The 21,008-nt window shown below is 36.3% G+C and overlaps 1 protein-coding gene across 1 annotated transcript in view; it reads right to left on the bottom strand.

Moving 5' to 3' along the window:
* Positions 1–20,727, bottom strand: part of map7b (microtubule-associated protein 7b) — a 33,212-nt gene extending 12,485 nt beyond the window's left edge. Inside the window, exons 1-7 of the mRNA XM_052105807.1 lie at positions 20,579–20,727; positions 10,521–10,637; positions 10,357–10,437; positions 8,313–8,476; positions 7,603–7,717; positions 4,316–4,426; positions 1,459–1,575 (exon numbers count right to left, since the gene is read on the bottom strand). Of these exons, the coding sequence (XP_051961767.1) occupies positions 1,459–1,575; positions 4,316–4,426; positions 7,603–7,717; positions 8,313–8,476; positions 10,357–10,437; positions 10,521–10,637; positions 20,579–20,594 (721 nt within the window). The 5' untranslated portion in view covers positions 20,595–20,727. The remainder of the gene's footprint in view (positions 1–1,458; positions 1,576–4,315; positions 4,427–7,602; positions 7,718–8,312; positions 8,477–10,356; positions 10,438–10,520; positions 10,638–20,578) is intronic.
* Between the last annotated feature and the right edge of the window lie 281 nt (positions 20,728–21,008).

Below are 21,008 nucleotides of genomic sequence, written 5' to 3'. Positions count from 1 at the left end.
GTTTATCTTGGTATCATCAGACCACAGGACATGGTTCCAGTAATCCATGTCCTTAGTCTGCTTGTCTTCAGCAACTGTTTGCGGGCTGTCTTGTGAATCATCTTTTGAAGAGGCTTCCTTCTGGGACGACAGCCATGCAGACCAATTTTATGCAGTGTGTGGCGTATGGTCTGTGCCCCCACCCCTTCAACCTCTGCAGCAATGCTAGCAGCACTCATACGTCTATTTCCCAAAGACAACCTCTGGATATGACACTGAGCACGTGCACTCAACTTCTTTGGTTGACCATGGCAAGGCCTGTTCTGAGTGGAACCTGTCCTGTTAAACCGCTGTATGGTCTTGGCCACCATGCTGCAGCTCAGTGTCAGGGTCTTGCAATCTTCTTATAGCCTAGGCCAATTCTTTTTTTCAGATCCTCAGAGAGTTATTTGCCATGAGGTGTCATGTTGAACTTCCAGTGACCAGTATGAGGGAGTGTGTGAGCAATGACACACCTGCTCCCCATTCACACCTGAGACCTTGTAACACTATCGAGTCACATGACATCGGGGAGAGAAAATGGCTAATTGGGCCCAATTTGGACATTTTCACTTAGGGGTGTACTCACTTTTGTTGCCAGCGGTTTAGACATTAATGGCTGTGTGTTGAGTTATTTTGAGGGGACAGCAAATTTACACTGTTATACAAGCTGTACACTCACTACTTTATATTGTAGCAAAGTGTCATTTCTTCAGTGTTGTCACAAGATATAATCAAATATTTACAGAAATGTGAGGAGTGTACTCACTTTTGTGAGATACTGTATATATATATATATATATATATATATATATACACACTGTTTATACAAAATGTGTCATGCTTACTAGTGCATAATGTCTCATTATTTTCAATATGCAGTATATAGTACATACTGTGAAGTATGTAGCATTCCATTCTGAACAAATCCTAAGATACATGTGGAACTGGAAAGTTGTGTGCATTCACTTTAATTGAAATCATAAAATTTCAGTCAGTGATGATTGAGTTCCCCATTTTTAAAGCCTTAAATTGAATTAAGATTACTACCATAATATTTAAACAGAAAAAACGCCTAAAGCACAGAATAGTAAGAAACACACATACAGTATATAACACACACACACAGAAGCCATTTGAGATAAGTTCCGGCTCCATTTGCACACACATCAATTTAAGATTAAATGGGCAGTGACTAGGCAAAGCAGTAACCAAGTTGCAGAAAGAAATCCTTCTGAAAGAGGTGTTTTGTTTGAGAGCAGAAACGGCTCTCACAGTTCAGCAATACACTCATTCCTGTCTTTTCCTGCTCTTTCTTTTAATACTTGTTCTGCCTTCTGTTGAGGCCAAACACACTATATATCCTTACTCATCTCATATGACAGCAGAATTCAGGGCTGTGTGCTTGTATAAGTTTGTCTTGCTGTGTTTGTGTTCTACCTGCATCTCCAGACAAAGACATGGCGCTGCGACTCCTGGCCAGATAGGAGTGTGTTGGTGTCTGTAGTCGACAGACTACATTATTCTCCCATGGGGTCAGAGGCATTCGACGCATACCTAGACAGGCACAAACACACACATTTACTTTTTATTTACAGTCTCTTAAAAAAATCAGTGAACATAAATGCTTAGCAAATAGCTTCAACATGCTACCAGTGAACAGTTACATCCCAATGGCATCACATGCATTCACCAACTTAAAACCCTCTATCTGCCCAGAGTGAGTTAACCCACAGACATCAGCTGGTGACTGTAAGGCAAGCATTAAGGCTTTGTTTTTGTTTTGTGAAATCAACTAATCAAGGAAAAACATGGTTAGTTAACAGCATTAGTCACAAAAGGTTGCCACCTGCTGTAGGAATAAAAAACAAAAAACATGCAAAACCAAATTGCAAAAAGATAATGACAGCAGTTAGGGATGCATGATATATTGGTGACCATTTCACTATCAACCAACACTTTTGTAAATTATCATCATTGGCCAATAGCAGAAGCAGATCATTTCAAGGCTTAATTTTTTTCCAACTCAAATAGTAAACCCTCTATCTATGCCACATTTTGTAAGTTTAAACTGTTATCCATCTTTTCTACTGCATATTAAAAGGTTTTGATGGCTGATTTCACTCAAAACAATTCTAAATTGGAACGATTTATAAGATAGGCCAACATATCAGTTATTGGCCATGAGATTCAAACAATTAAGGCTACATTTTCTACATCAGTGCATCCCTATTAGGAATGTCTTCAGCCAAATGACAGCACAGTTCCCAATATGAAGCATGCACTTAAGCACACACAGCAGAACTAGAGACTATCTCACTATTTTGGTGGATAACGGGATATCTGCAAACTCACTTATACCATTTCAAATGAACACTGCACAAATACACAATACACTAGAACACACCACATTTGTAATTGGGTCATTGACAAATAAGGTTGTCCGAGGTGATAAAATGTAGTTTAAAACATGTGAAATTTGTTGGAATGCAATCTTTGTGTTCATTTTGGTTTTATACATTTTTATAAAAACATTTATAGCATTTTCTAAACAATAAATAAATTTAATGACTTGAAAAATGTCAAGTGGTGTAGCCATCAAGTAAAAGGCATTACAATACTTTTCTTGCACTGTGAATTGACGTGAGGGTACACAAATTAACTATTAATTTAAAAATATTCACAAACAAGTAAGTTTCCTTCGTTTGATCAAAAAAATGTGCCTTTTCATAAAAAGGTCAAAATATCAGTGTTTTATTTTATTTATTTATTTTTTTAAATCACACAGTAATGAGGGTCTGAAAGGGTCCTCTCTGTTTTATTGTTTTTGTCACATCCAGGGTTTCAAATTAACACCTGCCAACACGCCAAATGCGGGTAGAAATGTGGCCACTTGCCACTTTGGCAGGTGAAGTTTTCAGGGTTTTTCCTGCAAAATTCTGTGAATGCCAGGCGACTCTGGCCACTGCAAAAAGCAAATTTAATCACATTCAGCACCTTATAAGCACTAAATATGCACATCGGTGTGGGGAGAATGGAGCATGCTTTTGTGCGAACTGCTGCAGAGCACATCAGCGTGCTCCAGATATATAACATCGTCAGAGCTCTGGGTCAGCCCAGAGTGAATCTTGCATGATTCAGTCGGGTTTCACTTGATTGTGGTGGCCGGCAGAGACCACAAAATGATGTGACCCTTTTGAATTCTACTGAGAACATTATAATATAATGCGCTAGACTGCTAGACAGCCCCTTCATTATAAACAGCACTGATGAGGTAAAGAGACAAATACACAACATCAGTTTTTAAAATAGACATCTTTTTTTATTACAACCGTGAAAGCTGTAGTTAAACGTTTCTAAATGTGTTTAGGCTATAATTTTTTATATATAATTTTCTTACAAATATTATAGTTTATATGTTTAGACTTTTTTATTATTATTATTAGTTTATTTTTTAGAAAAGACTACCTCTACATTAACCTAACCACAGTAATGAGGAGCATCCTGTGGCTATTGCCTTATTATTACAAATGCCACTGTTAAACAATGGTAAACTTTCATATAGGCAATTACAATTCAGAATGAAGGGGTTTGAACTTCCATTAATTATGGACAAATTATTGACAAAGTTATCTTCCTGTTTTATCATACTCCTGTTCTAACTGGCCATGTTTGCCTCTAGATATTTAAAAGGTGACTTAAATCATTAGGCCTGTGTCCTGCTAAACTCATATCATTCTCATTCAAATAAAATGTCCAAACAAATGCAGGCAGTAGCTACAGTCTCCAGTTACCTTGAAATGAGCATCACATCATTGACCCAAATACTGGAATAGAAAGACAGACTGCAGATTTCTGCGTGTGTAGCACATGTTTGATCCCGGCTGAAATGAATCAACAAACATTTATGCATGTCTTAAATCCACCTGCTGGTTTGTTTTGAGGGATCTTCTCTCTAGAGATTTGTTATTTAGACCGTGTTTTTTTTATCAAGCAAGAGGACGAGAGAGACGTCTGCTTCTGTAAGGCTTGGATCAACAGTACAACACACAAATATTACACAACACGTAAACAACAAAAATGGTCAATATCAAAGCTCAGAGGAGGGGTGATTTAACTGATGGTCTAATCCCATAAGTTCCTGTTAAATTTCACATTAAAACAATCAAGTCCAAACTGTTTGTGAGATGCTTATTTCACAATAAAAGTCATTATGTGATGGTGTATGCACATCTTGACACAAACACAAAAGAAAGAAAGATTTTAAGTAATGAAATAAGTGTATGTTTGCATTTACCTCTATCTGGTGAATTCAGCAGGGTTGCTGAGGACGAGGACAGACGTTTGGATATGACTGGATCTGTGTGTTTGGACAGATTCATGGTGGACACTGACCGCCTTTCAGCATCTACACATAGACAACATAGAACGTCCAACATTCAACATCAGACGCACAACTCTGGCACACAAATAAGTGATCACAATCACCCAGAATCAACCTCTAAACGTTGTTGCTAGTACACATGTAAGGGGTTAGAAAATTATAAAAGGAGCTCTGAAAAAGAATTCCAAGGGTCAAAGAGGTGGAATTGGTCATGGTAAACAAAATTGACTTTTTTTACAAGAAACAAAGGGAAAAAAGGCCACAAAAGTGTGTGATACAACCCGTTTAAAACAGAAACTACAAACTGTTACTACAGTGTGGCCATGTCTCTCTATACAAATACTACAAAATAATTACAAGTCAGATCTAACATACTATTGTTCAAGCAGTTCTTTTATGTTTATGTCTCCATGTCAAGTGCTCATGGTGATATTTACAGGAAACTAACTAGTTAAAAGAACTACGGACTGATGCTATGAGCTCTTGCTAATGCTGCTACTCTACACTAAGAGTCATATTCACATTTAGAGCAAATCTGCTGCTGATGGGCCAAGCTGAAAACACCATGATAGTGCTCCAGCCCAGCTAGATCCAACGGAAAGAGAGCAGACTCATCAAAACCTGAGAGAGAGAGAGAGAGAGAGAGAGAGAAGCAGGTAAAGACAGAGAGAAGGATGCAGATAAAGAACCTCATCGCGAGAATGAGGGAGACATATTGGAGGGGAATGTAGAGGGAAACAAATCTAATGTGCTGTGAGCTCATAGCTCTGAGTCGGCAGATGTAAGTAAAGAATTGAGATGCTGTACTGCAAACTTCCATGGAAGGTAAAAAATTTAACCAAGAGTTCATAAAAAATTTAACCAAAAAGAATTTCACCGCATGTACAGTAGGCAGCGCTATTGGTGTTCTACAAACCTTCACCCAACAGCTGCCAATGCTAGAGATAAAAAGTCAGTTTTAATGTCAGTCTGAAGAAAATAAATAAATCGTAGCACTCTCTGTAAAAAAAAAAAAACCCCTTCAGATTTTCGGCAGACGATTTCTCTGACCAGATGTGAATAGCGGCATCAAAATCCATTGTTACAGTACAAAAGCTCGTTCGGAATGTCCATTTGCACCAAAAAAAAACCTGGACTTGGTATGAACAGGCCTTAATTTGACATAAAATGTAAAGCTGAATATTCATGGAAAGATATTGGAAGGTGGGACTTGATGTCATCCATCAGTATTGCCTGGATCACGAAAAGTAGGCTGTGAAATGATCCACCTTTTTCCTGATGCAACTTAATAAGGACAATAACTGGATACCTGTTCTTTCTGTATTAGAGGGCTGGGAGGCTGATTTAAAGTAGCCTCAGTTTGAAATCATGCCCCTGAGCTCCGTATGGACATCATAACATGTTCCAGCCAAAACGACTTGAACAAAGCATAATACAATACTCAATAAGAACTTGTTTAAACCTGGTTACTCAAATGTGTCTCCTGTGACCCCTTGTGTTCGGATTTGGAGGGGAGGGTCTCTGATTACTTGACCACATACATCAATCACTCTGTTAGTCTGTGTTGCAACATGATAAAACGCAAAAATGTTTTGTCAAAAAAAAAAATAAAATAAAGCAGCTGAAATTGTATCTAAATACAAATTCAACATTTCGAGCAGAATTCTCGGTTGTTTTAGTGGAGTACCTGTGTCAGCTGAGCCTCGAGTGTGTGCTTGTCATCTGTGTCCATATACTTTTATGAACCCGTAAATGTATTTGCTTTTTAACGTTTTCAAATCGGACAGTTATTTCCTTTAAAAGCCTTTTGTAACTGGTGTCATGAACAGTTGAAACTCTTGCTTCAGCACAGCGGTTGATTGATAGGGAATAGGTAGCGCGACACTACTGCCTGAAATGCATCAGGATAATAATTACTGCAATAAATTACTGATAAGAATCAGGTCTAAAATTACTGCAGCCGTAGTTAGTGAATGCTACAGAAGAATTGATAGTAAAGATTAGATTAATAAAATTGCAAAGTACTTATTTTTTTTTGGGATGAATTTCGATGAATGATTATGAATAAAAAAAAAAAACATTCTTTAGAAAAACATGTACTGGCAAATCATCATCACCAGGGACATTTATTAAGAAAGTAAACAGCCTTGAGTGAGTCCAGCCAGGTCTCCTACACAACCAAATGGGCCCGGATGCTAGGGAGGGTAGAGTCACATGGGGTAACCTCCTTGCTGCTAAAATGTGGTTCGTTATCGGTGGGGCGCATGGTGAGTTGAGCGTGGATGCCGCGGTGGATAGCGTAAAGCCTCCACACGTGCTATATCTTAGTGGCAACTCGCTCAACATGCCACGTGAAAAGGTGCGCGGGTTGACGGTCTCAGACGCGGAGGCAGCTGGGATTCGTCCTCCGCCACCCGGATTGAGACGTGTCACTACACGACCACGAGGACTTAAAAGTGCATTCCAAATTGGGTGAAAAATAAAAATCACCTTTGTGGGGGATTGACAGTGTCAATTTTTATTTCATGCCGTCTTTAAAACATGCAAACTAAACTGCAGTGAGCTTGTATCAAAACTAGTGCTTTGAGTCAATTAACATATTTTTCATTTCATTAATCGCATAATTATTTCATAGTTAACTGTGATTAATCGCAGATTTTGAAAGTGCTACAATTTTACAGTATATACACTTCTTCTCTTCTCAAAATGCAATTATTTCCATCAAAGCTGAAATTATTTGAACTGGGAGAACTCTAAAGCTTACAACAGCAGTCCCTTTAAGATTGTTAAGACTTGACATGCTTCTGTGGTAAAAAAAATCTGCCTTACAAAGGCAACAAATTACTTTTGTAAGAGGTCCGTTCTCTCACTTGTTCGTTGCAATTTATATGCTGATTTGAATGGGTTTGTTGTGTGTGCGTTAGTGTGATGTCCTCGGGCGAACACATCGCAAAGGTTCTGCCCAATTCCAGCCAGTGTTCAGCCCTCACACGGAGCTGAATAAAATGTCAGAATCTAATGTGAAAATTGTTAAATGTGTTAAACGTGATTAAGAAAAATTTACGCATTAAACATTTTTAATTAATCCTGTGTTAATGCATTAGTTTTGACAGCTCTATTTAAAACTAACCAATAAAACAAAGATACAATCTTAATGTTTTTCATTCAGTGCATGTGTGAGTGTGCGAGTATGTGTTTACCACTGTTGTGTGAGGTGCTGGCAGAAAATGTTCCACCCCAGCTCCAGCGGTTTGATTTTGGCCTAGCTCTCTGACTCCTCTCCATGGTCCTTCTGATAACAGCTTCATACCGTGCCTAAAAAACACACACAATGAGTATAGATGAGCACTGCTATCTCTGCAGTGAAATAATAGCTGTAAGCCTGAGAACAGTAAACGTTTAGCACAAGCAGGAAGAACAGGTCAAACTCAAGCTGCTATTTTTATTTGCTAGTTAACGTCCACAGACAGCTTTGGCTGTTGCATTTTTAAGATGCTCTGTTAGTTCAACTTTTGTCATGCAACATATTAACGTCAGTTTTAAAATGATGGACCAATGATAACAAGCTGGTGTCTGGACAATAATAATAATACGTGCTTACAGTAGCAACTGTAACATTTGTGCTACTTAGCCAGGACATTTACTGATTTTTTTGTTCCAAAGCAGTAGCTAACAGTATTACAGTAAGTTAGCCTGCTTTATGGATAACTAGCAACTAGCCTAGGCATTAAAACACATCTCAAGACCCCCGGATCATGCTCCATTCTCCACTATAGTACAGTATTACTATTTACAGTATGCCGGCTTATCCTTGATATAAATAAAGATAAACAAACAGGAGGTAGGTTTATACGTATATTAAACTGATGAATGAAATCTCTTGTATATCAATGTTTTCTGGCAAGCTCACCTTCTCTTCCTCTAGTTTCTGCCGTCGTTTCTCCTCCACTGCGGCTCGTCTCCTCTCTTCCTTCAGATGCTGCTCCTCCATTTTTTTCCTGCGCTCCTCCAGCTGTTTCTCATAAAACTGTCGGGCCCTCTCCTCTCTCTCCAGCCACTTAGAGCCTTGTGCAGCTGCAAACAAACACAGGCATTTCAATTAATCATTTGTTTTATTGCATGTAATGAATTGTGGATAATCCACAATTACAGCCACCAAAAAGAATTGAAAAAAAAAAGTATTCCATTGTTTGAGCCAAAGTTGTGATGTTGGGCCACTCAAAAAGCATGCAATACCATTTGGGGTAGAACAGAATTTAACTTGGCAAAACCATATGTCCTTTTGGTCAACAAAAGTCCTGAAAATGTTACACTTATGTGGTTACATTGTCAATGTACTCTAACAGTTTCTTAGAGTTTCTTGGACATGGTCTGCAACATTTACAGTATAACAGAATGGCCCATATATTGTACGAATTATAATAATAATAATAATAATAATAAAAACAATGCAGATTTAATTTGTATTTTATTTGGTTGTTTTATACCATGTCATGGCAAGAGCAGAGTAACATTTGTAAAAAAAACAAATAGGTAAATAAACCAATTAATAAACAGATTTATATGATACATGAAGTTTTCATGCTGAAACTTTACTAAACACATTCTCTAAAGTACTTTCTGAATAAAATCATTGTCTAATAAAAATAAGGGCAGATAATGGTCACCATTTTGAATTGCAGTTCCATCAGTAGACACAACACTTAGAACAACATCTTCAATCTTGTCCACAAAATAAACCATACACTAAAACACAATCTAAAATGAGCTAAATGAATCTCTGAATCTCTCTCTGACCTGTCTGTCTTTTGTCTCTTACCCCTTACATAAAACTGGGTATCATGGCGACCATGTTGCCAACAGCTAACATAAGTGCACTTCACCTCAGCAACCTGCCCCATCAAGTTAGTCATGCACAGAAAAAAATATACAGTACTGTACAAAAGACTTAGGCACTAAAGACGTTTCACAAAAGCATTTGTTTTAAGATGGTTATTTATATCTTCAGCTTTAGTGTGTCAATAGTAAATATAAATGTTAGACTCTCAAACAATACTTCTGCAAATACAACAGATTAGAATAGTGGAGCTCTGCAACAGATGTCATGGCCCCTACAAAGCCCCCCACTGAACATCGTGTCAGTCTGAGATTACATGAAGAGACAGAAGCAATTGAGACAGCCGAAATAAATAGAAGAACTGTGGTGAATTCTCCAAGAAGCTTGGAACATCCTATCTGCCAACAACCAAGAAAAACTGTGTCCAGGTGTACCTAAGAGGTATTGGTGCTGTTTTAAAGGCAAAGGTGGCCACACCAAATATTGATTTAGCTTTTGTTATGTTTACTGGACTTTGTATGACATTAAGTGATAAATGAAAACTATATATGTCATTATTTTTAAAGACATCCTCACTATGCAACATTTTTCACCAGTGCCTAAAACCTTTGTACAGTACTGTACATGTCCAGAGAAAGAGAAAGAGCAAAATATATAAAAAGGCAAGATCAGTGAAAAGCCAAATAGGTGTCATTTAAAAGCGATCAGTTATTGGAAGGCGGCTTGTTTTGACAGTCTCAGATGTCAGAATCTTAATCCATGGGACACAAACAACAATCCAAATTAAAATATAGGTTAGATCAAACACAAAACTTAAAGCAATCCTCCTAGTCCTATGTTAACAATTGTAACTCAAACATCAATTTAAAAATGAATTCTGTCTGAATAGTGTTTGAATCCACTAACTTCCTCCACATCTGAAACATCTTTTCTGTTGATGTAACCAAAGTCATTAGGGCTGAAAAATAAATTATGTAAATATATTTCTTTAATATAAATAGATAAAGTCTCATCCCACACTATTTCACAATGAATATTATTTCACTTGGAAATACATCACATTACAGAAGTTAATTGTGTTGCCTTTACAATGTATGTATAGGAGTATGGGTCATACCGCTCTCTTTCTCCAGCTCCTCCCTCCGTTTGCGGGCAAGTCTTTGTCTTTCATCGATCTTCAGTATAAGAGGTTCTGCAACTACACACACAAATGCTAGATGAGCACACACAGTAAAGCTGGGAACTGAGTTGGTATTAGTGTATGGTGTGTGTCTGTCTGACCTGGTCTGGTAACGGTGTGCATCTCTGTCGGGCTAGGAATGGTGTAGGTTTTCTGTCCAGAGGCAGATGACTCCGTCCACGACAACTTCTCATCTGCTCTGAGATGGAAGTCAGAGCCTGGATGACAAAGAAAGAGTGCATTATTATGAGAAAACACAAAGCTTTCTAAGAACAGAGCTGTTTGTTAATCACCAAATCAAGACTTCATCCCAAGAAGGTGAAAATAAAAGTGTTTTATATTGTTTTAAAACATCTAAGCATTTCAGAGGAGCTGGCCACACTGACTGGGAATTCTCAGATGGAGGAACCACTGAGAATTCAGAGACGAGGCTCATAAACATAACACATCTTAAGAAGGACAAAAATATGGCATACGGGGGCGAAAGTGATCCAGACAGATCAATATTTACATATATATATACTTTTCCCCACTCTCTCCCACAACAGATACTCCATGTTAATTTGTCCAAAACACACACACACACACACACACACACACACACACACACACACACACACACACACACACGTGTGAGATGTATTCACCTCTTATTTATCTCACCAAAATGTCACACAAGCTATATATATTTTCCTCCACCTTCTCTTACACGGTCTTCTACTGTGTTCATATTGTTTTTTTAATGTTAAACACAAAAATAAAATATTATCTAAGCCTGTCACTATCATTTTGTTTATTTGAGTAATCTATCAATTATTTTGAGGATTGAGGATTTAAAAAAAGGCTTGATCATTTTTTTTTTTTTTTTCATTTTGTTGATGACAAAAACAAAGATTTGTTGCATTTCAAAGAAATTTAACATTAGGGCTGTGAATCGATATTTATTTATTAATTAATCGTACATTTTCTATTATTAATCATGATTAAATTATAGTACATGATTCATTACAACAAACACAAAAAACAATCACCATTAATATATTTACGTTATACTTTGTCTCAAATAACTAGTTAGTCATCATTTATAATGTACATGTTAAAAATTATAATAATAATTTGTGAATAGTTTGACACATTTTTACAGGAAATAATCTTTTATACAAGTACATGAATACATGCCATAAAATCAGTGGACATGTTGTAATTACAATTTTGGCAAAATCTTTTTTTAATAATAGGATCAAATGGGCAGATTCAATTCATATCAAACGTAAGAGAAACTTAAGTGTGCATTGCCAATGCATTACATGACACTATACATCTATTTCATAAAACATGCTGAAGTTTAATTTGTTCAAGTTTAAAATTGCAAAACGAATATTTTCTGTGGCTGCCGTTCAGTCTCTTCAAGTAAACCTGTCTGCAGCTTGATGAGCGGACAGGTCTTTCTCAGTCTCTACCGCCAAGCGTGCACCTCCAGAAAATGTATATATGCCAATTTTAGCCACAAAGTGGGGAAATACAATGGTGAAGTTTTGCCAACTGTACAAAAGTGCCTGGGTTGTTCCTGGAAGGTAGCAGATGCCCTAAACCCACCCCCACCCTAATCAGAGCCTGTAAGGCTGAGTAGCCTGGCAGGAACAACTTGAGATACCTTTCTCCTATCGCGTGAAGTTGCAGGACGTTAAAAAATAAATAAAAACTGCATTAATCGCGTTAACATATTACACAAAAAATATGAAATCGCAGAAATTAACACATCTACATCAACACTGTTGCAAAAATGCATGCACATGGGTGTAGACTTTTACACTCTTTTAAGCTCTCATTAGCCTTCATTAAAAAAAAGTATATATAAAAAAAATAAATCATACCGTTCCTTTGTTTTGCTCTGTGTTCTACAGTACCTCATTACTGTTTATCTGAGTGGGAAAATACTGTTCTGCACTTCCTGTCCACCGCAGGTCTCAGGTGAAACAGTGGGCGAATTCCAATCAAAAGGGACCACCCCTATGCCCTACTCACTACAAAAGACAGAGCAATTGATGTGGGCACTCTGAAGGGAACATGTTATTACAGTTTAAATGTAGCCTTCGCTAGAAGTCTTCTGAAAGGGCCATTTGTGAAAAAAATTTACATTCTTACTTTTGTTTGGAACGACCTTTTGAGTGGTATCCCCTTCGCGAAATGTCCTTCAAGGATGCAAAAATGCCATTTGGAAAACGCCCAGTGACAACAAGGCTCAGGTCTCTTTTCCAATCAATGCATGAGCCACAACTTTGTCAACACAGGCTGCTGCTCATATTTTGATATTTAGTCATTTTGTTTTCGAATAATATTCCATAATAATACTGTATATGTGGTACATTCAGACACTGGAAAATAGCCATGTCATATCTATAGGGCAATCTTCAGATTCAAAACTCAAATACAGCAACAGACTGTTATAATGTCACCCTCAAGGGAGCTGTAATGGCAGATGAAAAGGAAAAATATAACCAGAACTTTACAATAAGACTCAATAGATGAGTACTGATGTGACTGAGTGCATTTACATGTATGTTCTTACACTGATTATGCTTAATAAGATAAAAACACACGTACATGTAAACACACTTAAAGGTGTTCCTTTATCGTTGTAAGGTCATAAACAGTGTAAGAATAACCCAATTGACATGTGTAGATTTTTCCCATTACCCCGATTTATTAATTGAATTTTCCTCTTCCCAGTAAACTCACTTTGACTACTTTTTGCTGACAAAAAAAGAGTTTAAAAGGCTTAATAAAAAGCTTTTTTATAAGACTTTAAATCAAGTATAGGCTAAAAATATTTTCTCTATATTAAGATGGAAAGCCCTATACAAAAATGATGCTTAGTGTAAAACTAAAGACAAACTGATTACCCCAAGGTGTGTTATGACTTGTGTGGGACAGGAGGAGGCAGACGAGTGGTTAGGATCCAAGTGTAGTTTTATTGAATAAGAACAAAAATTAAACAAACTCAGGAACAAAGTAAAAGGTCCACGATGGGAAAAGGAAACTAAAATACAGGCTGGAATATATATATATATATAAATATTTTTTATTTAAAAAACTATAAAATAGTTCAAAAAACAAGTGTAAATGTAACATTAAGTTAACCAAAAAGATATATTTGAAGTATATAGAAATATTTTGATATCTAAAACATAATTTTTTTATGTAAAGTTTTTAAAGTCTTAAAAAGGAAACCATAGTTTATTCCTATTTTATTTTTGTATTTATATATTTGAAGTTAAATATTTAAAAATGACAGAAATTATAGAAAAAAGCACACCTTAAAAAATATGACCATTTCTTTGATTATTAATCGTAAAAGCACTTGATAAGACAATTAATCACCACAGCCCTAAAACAGACAATTAATCATCATAATCATAAGCAATTATTTGTTTGACAATTAATCGTCAGCCAAATTTCATAATTGTGACAGCTCTACCAGTCCATGTTTCTTAAATTTTCAGTCTCACTGATAGATAAGCCCATGTTGCACACATGGATATTTACATGGCAAAATCTCTATTGATTGAAACTTTATATTGTCACCAAGATATATATTGTCATATTGCCCAGCACTAGCATGTATTATGGACATTCCCACAAAACTTTGATTTTTAAAGAGTGCTATCTGTAATACTGCTGTGGGGGAGGAGATGAACAAGCCATGGGCAGATGGTGTGTGGGGGGAAAAAATGGATCCTAACCATCAAAGACCACTTTATCAAAAGTCATTGGTGACTGATTGTCACTAACAAATCATCCCATTCCAACTTCATTCATAATACACTTTTGATAGTTTGAATTTCACATAAAACCATTTTTTCCCATTTTACCTCTTGCCAAAAACTCTAGATATCACCTTTCATGAGACAAACAATGGGCCATGTCTCAAATGAGGGCAATTTCTGAAATCCTTCAGAAAAGAGGGAAGTGGTTTGATAGTGATGAAAGATTTCAATGTTTCACATTTCAGACAGTCAGGAAGGATAAATTATACAGAGTTTCTACCAGCCCTGTGGGAAAAGACACACACACAGAGAGAGAGAGAAATACAATCTAACCTGGAATGATCAGTTCTCCACTGAGACTTAAGTGACACGTTTATCAGAATGTGAAGCCTAAAAACGAGTGTGTGTGTGTTTTCGTGTGTGTGGACGGGTTTGGGTTGTTTACAAGTAAATTTTTTAGGTTAGTAACTGGTAATTACAAGGGTATTAAATGCGGTTTAGTGTTAGGGGACAGCATCTTTAGTTAGTATAATATAAAAATCATTATGTCTATGGAGAGTCCTCATAAGGATAGCCGCACCAACATGTGTATGTTTGTGTGTGTGTGTGTGTGTGTGTGTGTGTGTGTGTGTGTGTGTGTGTGTGTGTGTGTGTGTGTGTGTATATGTGTGTCTCACAGATCTGGTTCATTTAGTTGATGGTCAGGGAGACCCAACGGCATTTAACCCAGATTACATGAGAGCCAATTTAAAAACACAAGGCCAATGCTAACGTGTACGGTCACCAAGACGTGCAAAATGAGATTCTCTGACTACTGATGCAAAACATACTGATATTGACACTCCTATCAATGATGCTAGGCGTTGCTATGTGGTTGCTAAGGTGTTCTGGGTGGTTCCTAGTACACTTAGAATATATATATATTTTTTTTACATTTTCACATTTCAATTTCATTAAATTGCGTAATCTTTAACTAAATGTAATTAGTAAGTTTAATCAATTACATTTAGTTAAAGATTATGCTATTTAATTTGATGTCATTTTTTTATGAAAATGTAATGCGTAAATCTTAAAAAATATTATTATAAAAAATATTTTTTGAGTTTAGGGATGGATACAAATATTGATTCTGCGATGCCCTGTCAATCCCCTCATCCAGGGTACGAAATAAACTTTTTAGCCCACCAGCCAAGGTGGATGGTAGAGGACATTTGTTTTACCAGCCAGTCAGATTTCTTACCGCCCATTTTTTTTTTCTTTGTTTTTTTTTATTGCATTTTACAAGTGGATTGTACAGACATATGAGAAAAATCAACAGTACTGTATGCATGTTTAAAAGCAAACTGCATTTTTAAAGAATTGCATTGTTTTATTATTTATGTAATATTTAATTGCCAGATAGTCAATTTAGAATAGTTTTTTATTGTCAGATTATTCACTTATTACAACAAAACTACATTTGTATTTTAATGTACATTAAAGAGCCGTATCACAGATTTGTGCATTTGGGAATCGGACAACAGTTGTTGATTCACAAAAAAGAACCGACTCTAAATAGTCATTTGTTTGTGAATTCAATTACACTGTCGCTTGTTATGTCTCACAGTGTAAATTCAAAAGAACCAGCTCAAAAGAGTCATTTCTTTGGGAATCGGTCTACTGGTAGTGCTTTATGTCTAGTCTCACACTGTATATTCAGTAGCAGCAATGTTGCTGTGGCGCTCAACAGTAATACAGGAAACAGTGTTTGAAAATGTTAGTCTTTTTAGGTTTTCTGTTCGTATCACCGGATTAATGCACGTTCGAGAATCATTAAAGAAACTGAACATCAAGAACATTTTCATTCTCATTAGCATATAATTTGTATGTGTGGTCGTGGGTAAATAAAACTTACTCGAACATCCACTGTATATCCAAGAGAGGTCTTCCTTTCATCCTGATGGCATGAACGCTCCCGTACATTACTTTAATCTTGCAACAAGATGTACTGCTAACGGTACGTGCCCACTGGCGCAGAAGAAATCTAATGATAAACTAAAATTTGTAATATTAATATTTTCATTATCTACGGCCCCCTAAGGTCCCTGTATGATTAATAGCATTATCTGAGAGAATTTATAGGATTTTAGTGAACGCCAAGCGCTCCGATTTCACTAAAATATAATGATTGTGTAATGGCAAACGTTATTTGTCATTGTGGGCTCATACACGCAGTGTTAATGACACATAGTGACACAGAAGAGTGCTGTGTCATGCACGCTTACTCTATTTCTTAGGACAAGATAGAATGCAGAAACACAAAATCTCAAAGGTTTTCTTCATGTGAAATAAGGTCTTGTGGGTATAATCAGAGAACCTTAAATTAACGTGTGAAAGTAAATACGTTTGGAAAGAAATATTTTACCATTGTATAATAAAGTATAATATTATATAATATAATATAGGTTGGCTAGGTTTCAACAACATCAGTGTTAATGCAAAATGGACCCAGAGTAACACTGACCAAAAGAGAGACAGATATTTTAAGTATTTTTAAATATATTGACATTTAAATTATTATTTTTAATGTCATATAGTTTAAAGCCTTAAAGGAACTAATGCAAAAGGTGAATATGAATAAATGACTTCTTGAGGCTTATGAAGCACACATTAGAAGTCGGCCGATATATCGGTTTTGCTGACTAATCGGCACTGATAACGATTTCTGGAACTATCGGTATCTGCAAAATCCTATATTGGTCAACCTCTAGCACACATAGCCTACACCTATGACAAATTAGACAGTTTTAATGATAATTAATCTGCATAATCATGAGATCCCTAAAACAGACAATTAACTGTCAGTACCGATACCAGTGAAATTACATGGTTCTCAATACCAATTTCAATACCACAGCAAAAACGTGGTATTGAGTCTTATTTAAAGTTCAAATTCAATGTATTGCCCACCCCTACTACGATTTAATATATGAAGCCTTTTTTGGTAGATTAAAAACAAAACAAACTATCATTACAACTATCATTTGTTATAAAATCATTATTATACCATGATGGTCATATTGCCCACCTCTAGTACCATCATATATATATTTAAACTCCCAATTCTTCAAAACAAGTGGATTCACAGTGTGTTGCAATGTGCATGCCAGGCTTTAATCCGGCCGTAGACTATGTAGGTTAAGGAGGATTTAGGGGAACATCCTCCATACAGGCTTTGTGATCATTTATATAGTGAGAGGTCATGGCTAACAACAAATCCTACATTAAAAACCCACTGAAGATGTGTCCCGCATAGGGATGTTAATGATTCATTGATAATCGATTAATCTTCATTAACAATTTGATCGATTAAGCTTATCGATCGTTGGTTAATTAATTTCAGAACAATTGCGTTCAGTTATCATGCCAGCAGACATTGATAAGGCTGTCTATACAGTCATCCGCAGCTAGAGGGCGCTTGCATGCTTCATATTATTTCTTCTCCACATAGAAGACGACACACAGTTGAAGATGAAGCGGGCTCAATGTAATCAGTGTTGGAGTGTTTCTCTACGAACATTATGTCTTCTGCATACACCATGATAGTGTGTTAAAGTACAACATGAAAACAAGTACAGTTTATCTATTAGCCTCCTTATTCCATCCCAACCGTCCGCAATCGCCGGGAAAGCACATTCAGCTGATGTACATCATCACCGCTATGCTATGTTATGTGGGCTACTGTGTTTACGCAGCGTGTTATGATTTGACTTAATTTCAAATAAAAACATTTGACCAAAAGGTCCGAAATACAGTATACAGAATCTTGTACACAAGTTATTATTAACAGTAATTCAATAATATAAATTAAATAATTCACAAATTAATACTAAACATAGTCTGAATGTATTCAAATAAACTGAACTAAGAATATTTAAGGAGAAAATGACAATACTTGCATTTCTGAAGTGTATTAATTGTAATTATTTTAGACCGTAGGCTACATGCACAAAGTCCATATGCGTTTTGCAATATTAACGTAAACAATTAATTTCCACAATGATCAATTTTGAAAATGTCCAAAATAAATTCATTTCAAGTGAGACCCCTAAAGTAAACTCCCTTTTTTCACACCAGCTAACTTTCATTCCTGTCTGTCAGTTGTCCATCTTGGCTCTGTTGTGCACAGTTTCCATGCCACTGTGTGCAGCAGAGCAGAACTGCTAGAGTCAGAGGGAGGCTTAAGTCTTAGTACAAAGCATCGGATAAATGCTTATGTAAATCAGGAGCCGTGCTTTTGTTACCCAAGATAATGTATGGTAGGGAAGAAGAGAAATATCTGCCCAAATTGAATGTTTATTTAGCAGCTTTTATTCTCTTAAAAATGTTTGTAATGACACGGGCTGCAGCCCAATTCACACACTGTTCTAAATAGTATGCTAGATTAGGTGCATCTCAAATCATAGAACATTGAAAAAAGTATGCCAAATAGTTTGCAAAGTATGCAAAGTTCACTTCTAAAGTAAGTGCATCACTTTTTTTTTCTTTTTCTTTTTACAGAAAATGAAGGACATGTCAAAGTACATTTTTGTGGTAATCAATATGTCACAAATGCTGTTGATTTAGCTAAACTTGTATTAAACACAGAATATTTGTAGAACAACAGTGAAAAAAGCAAGGCAGAAGCAACATTTTGATTTCATAAACCTAACAGTTAACCAAAAATATTTTTGCTAAATGCTAATACTTACATGCAAAGAAAACAGTATGGGACAAAGAGGTAATTTGTATCAAGACACAATTTTATGACATGGTAGCATGTCCTAATATCAGGGCACTGTCTTAGTAAATACTGAAAAGCATGTAATTTCCCCATCAGCAGCCAGTGCATAGAAATATTCGAATTGGGATCCAGCCTTTTCTGAGAAAACAAAGAAAATGCTTCTAGAACAATCTACCATCACATGATGTCAACATTCAACTTTATGGGCAATGGTCAAATTTGAGCCTTCACCCTTGATTTCCCTTGATTGTGTGCAGAAAGTCAAAAAACTACCTCACACCATCCAATCACAATCAACCACGTCTATAATCCCACAAATTACAAACCACTCCATGTCCACCAGACACACTCAAATCTACAAACATACTCCAAAATATAGCAGGGCAGAACAGATTTTGTTTGACTAATGTGAGCACTAACCAACACAACTTAATTAAACAGTCAGTTACCAGCCACTGCTAGTCCAGACTTTGTCATTGTTTGGTTGTGATGAAGAACATACAGTGTTTTTCTTCATGGAGAAAAATACATTTCAACTCAAACAACTGAGTTACAGAGCTTTTGTTGACCTCAAGTTGAGACGGTGAACTTTCAAGGTTATGACATTTGGCTGAAAATTAATTGAGAAACAAATAACTGCGATTATGATGATTAATTGTCTGTTTCAGGGCTATGATTGTTTCATTAAGGGCTTTCACGATTAATTGTCATATAAATTGTCATAATTTTTAAGGTGTGCTTTTTCTGCATGTGTGCTTCATACACCTTAAGACGTAATTTATATTTAACATAGAATATATAAATCAAATAATAAAATAGGGATGAACTGATTTCTTTTTAAGGCTTTAAAAACATGACATGAAAAATAAAGTTTTAAATATCAAAATATTTCTAAATACTTCTCTTTTTGATCAACTTTGGTTTGGTATTTACTTTTTACATTTACACTTGTTTTTTGAACATATATTTTTATAAAAAATTAAATAATAATTTATAAATATATATTTTATAATTTATCTAATATTTATTATATTATGCAATAGTAAAATATTTCTGTCCTAATTCACTTTCGCACATTATTATAATAATCTGATTAAACACACGAGTCCTTGTTTCTCATGAAGCAAACCCTTTGAGATTTCGTTTCATTAATTCATCACTCCACAGAAATAGAGCAAGCATGCATCGTCTCATCTGTGGCACTGTATCATTTACACTGCGTGTACACGATCGTACATAGTCAAACCGGAGCGCTTTGCGTTCACGATCACAGTTTATACTTGTTTGTTTATATTTCACGGGAGTTTGGCGCGAGCCTCTGCTGACAGCACGTGCATCAGAGCGCTTCACGCGCTTCTCCGGACAGGAGCTGGTTGACGTCCGTGGTGCAGTTGAGTGACGTTTTGACTCGGAGTTCAACTGAATGACACACAAATGCGCTGTGCATGGCATTTATACATTATATTTGCTTTCAATTCCCCTTTTTGGGCATTAAAATGTGACTGGAATTAGAATGCCTAATAATCACAGTTGTCTCAAATAACTGCGGTTAGATCAAATAACAGCGATCAGATGGTTATTTAATCATCGCGACAGGCCTACTTAGCACATAACTACTGACAGTCCTTACCTTGAAACTCACTCATAGTTCTGGAGGACTTTGGAATGGTTTTCCTGGTTCTGGAAAACCCATGCAAACCTCTTGATTACATCGCAAATGTAGCAATCCTTATCCAATTCATCAGATACAAACTCACACATACACAAAGTCCAAAGGAGACAACATCCATCAGGGCTGATGATAATGTGTGTGCTCTTTCATTGAAAAACAAGGAACAAATGATAGTGATATGTCTGTGTATGGGCTTGTTCCTAATGGGAGAGATTGTTTGTGGGATGGGACACCAAGGGGACGGGCTCTCACCCTATAATCTGAAAGAGAAGAGAATGATCAAAAGGAGACAGTAGATCCCCATCTCTGAGTGTGTAAATGCGAGATCATGAAACATAACTGTGTATGTGATTGTTGTGTGTGCAGTACAGGCGAGGAAGATTATACA

The sequence above is a fragment of the Xyrauchen texanus genome, chromosome 35, assembly GCF_025860055.1.
Source record: "Xyrauchen texanus isolate HMW12.3.18 chromosome 35, RBS_HiC_50CHRs, whole genome shotgun sequence".
Classification (NCBI taxonomy): Eukaryota; Metazoa; Chordata; class Actinopteri; order Cypriniformes; family Catostomidae; genus Xyrauchen; species Xyrauchen texanus.
This window is presented reverse-complemented; position numbering and strand designations above follow the sequence as displayed.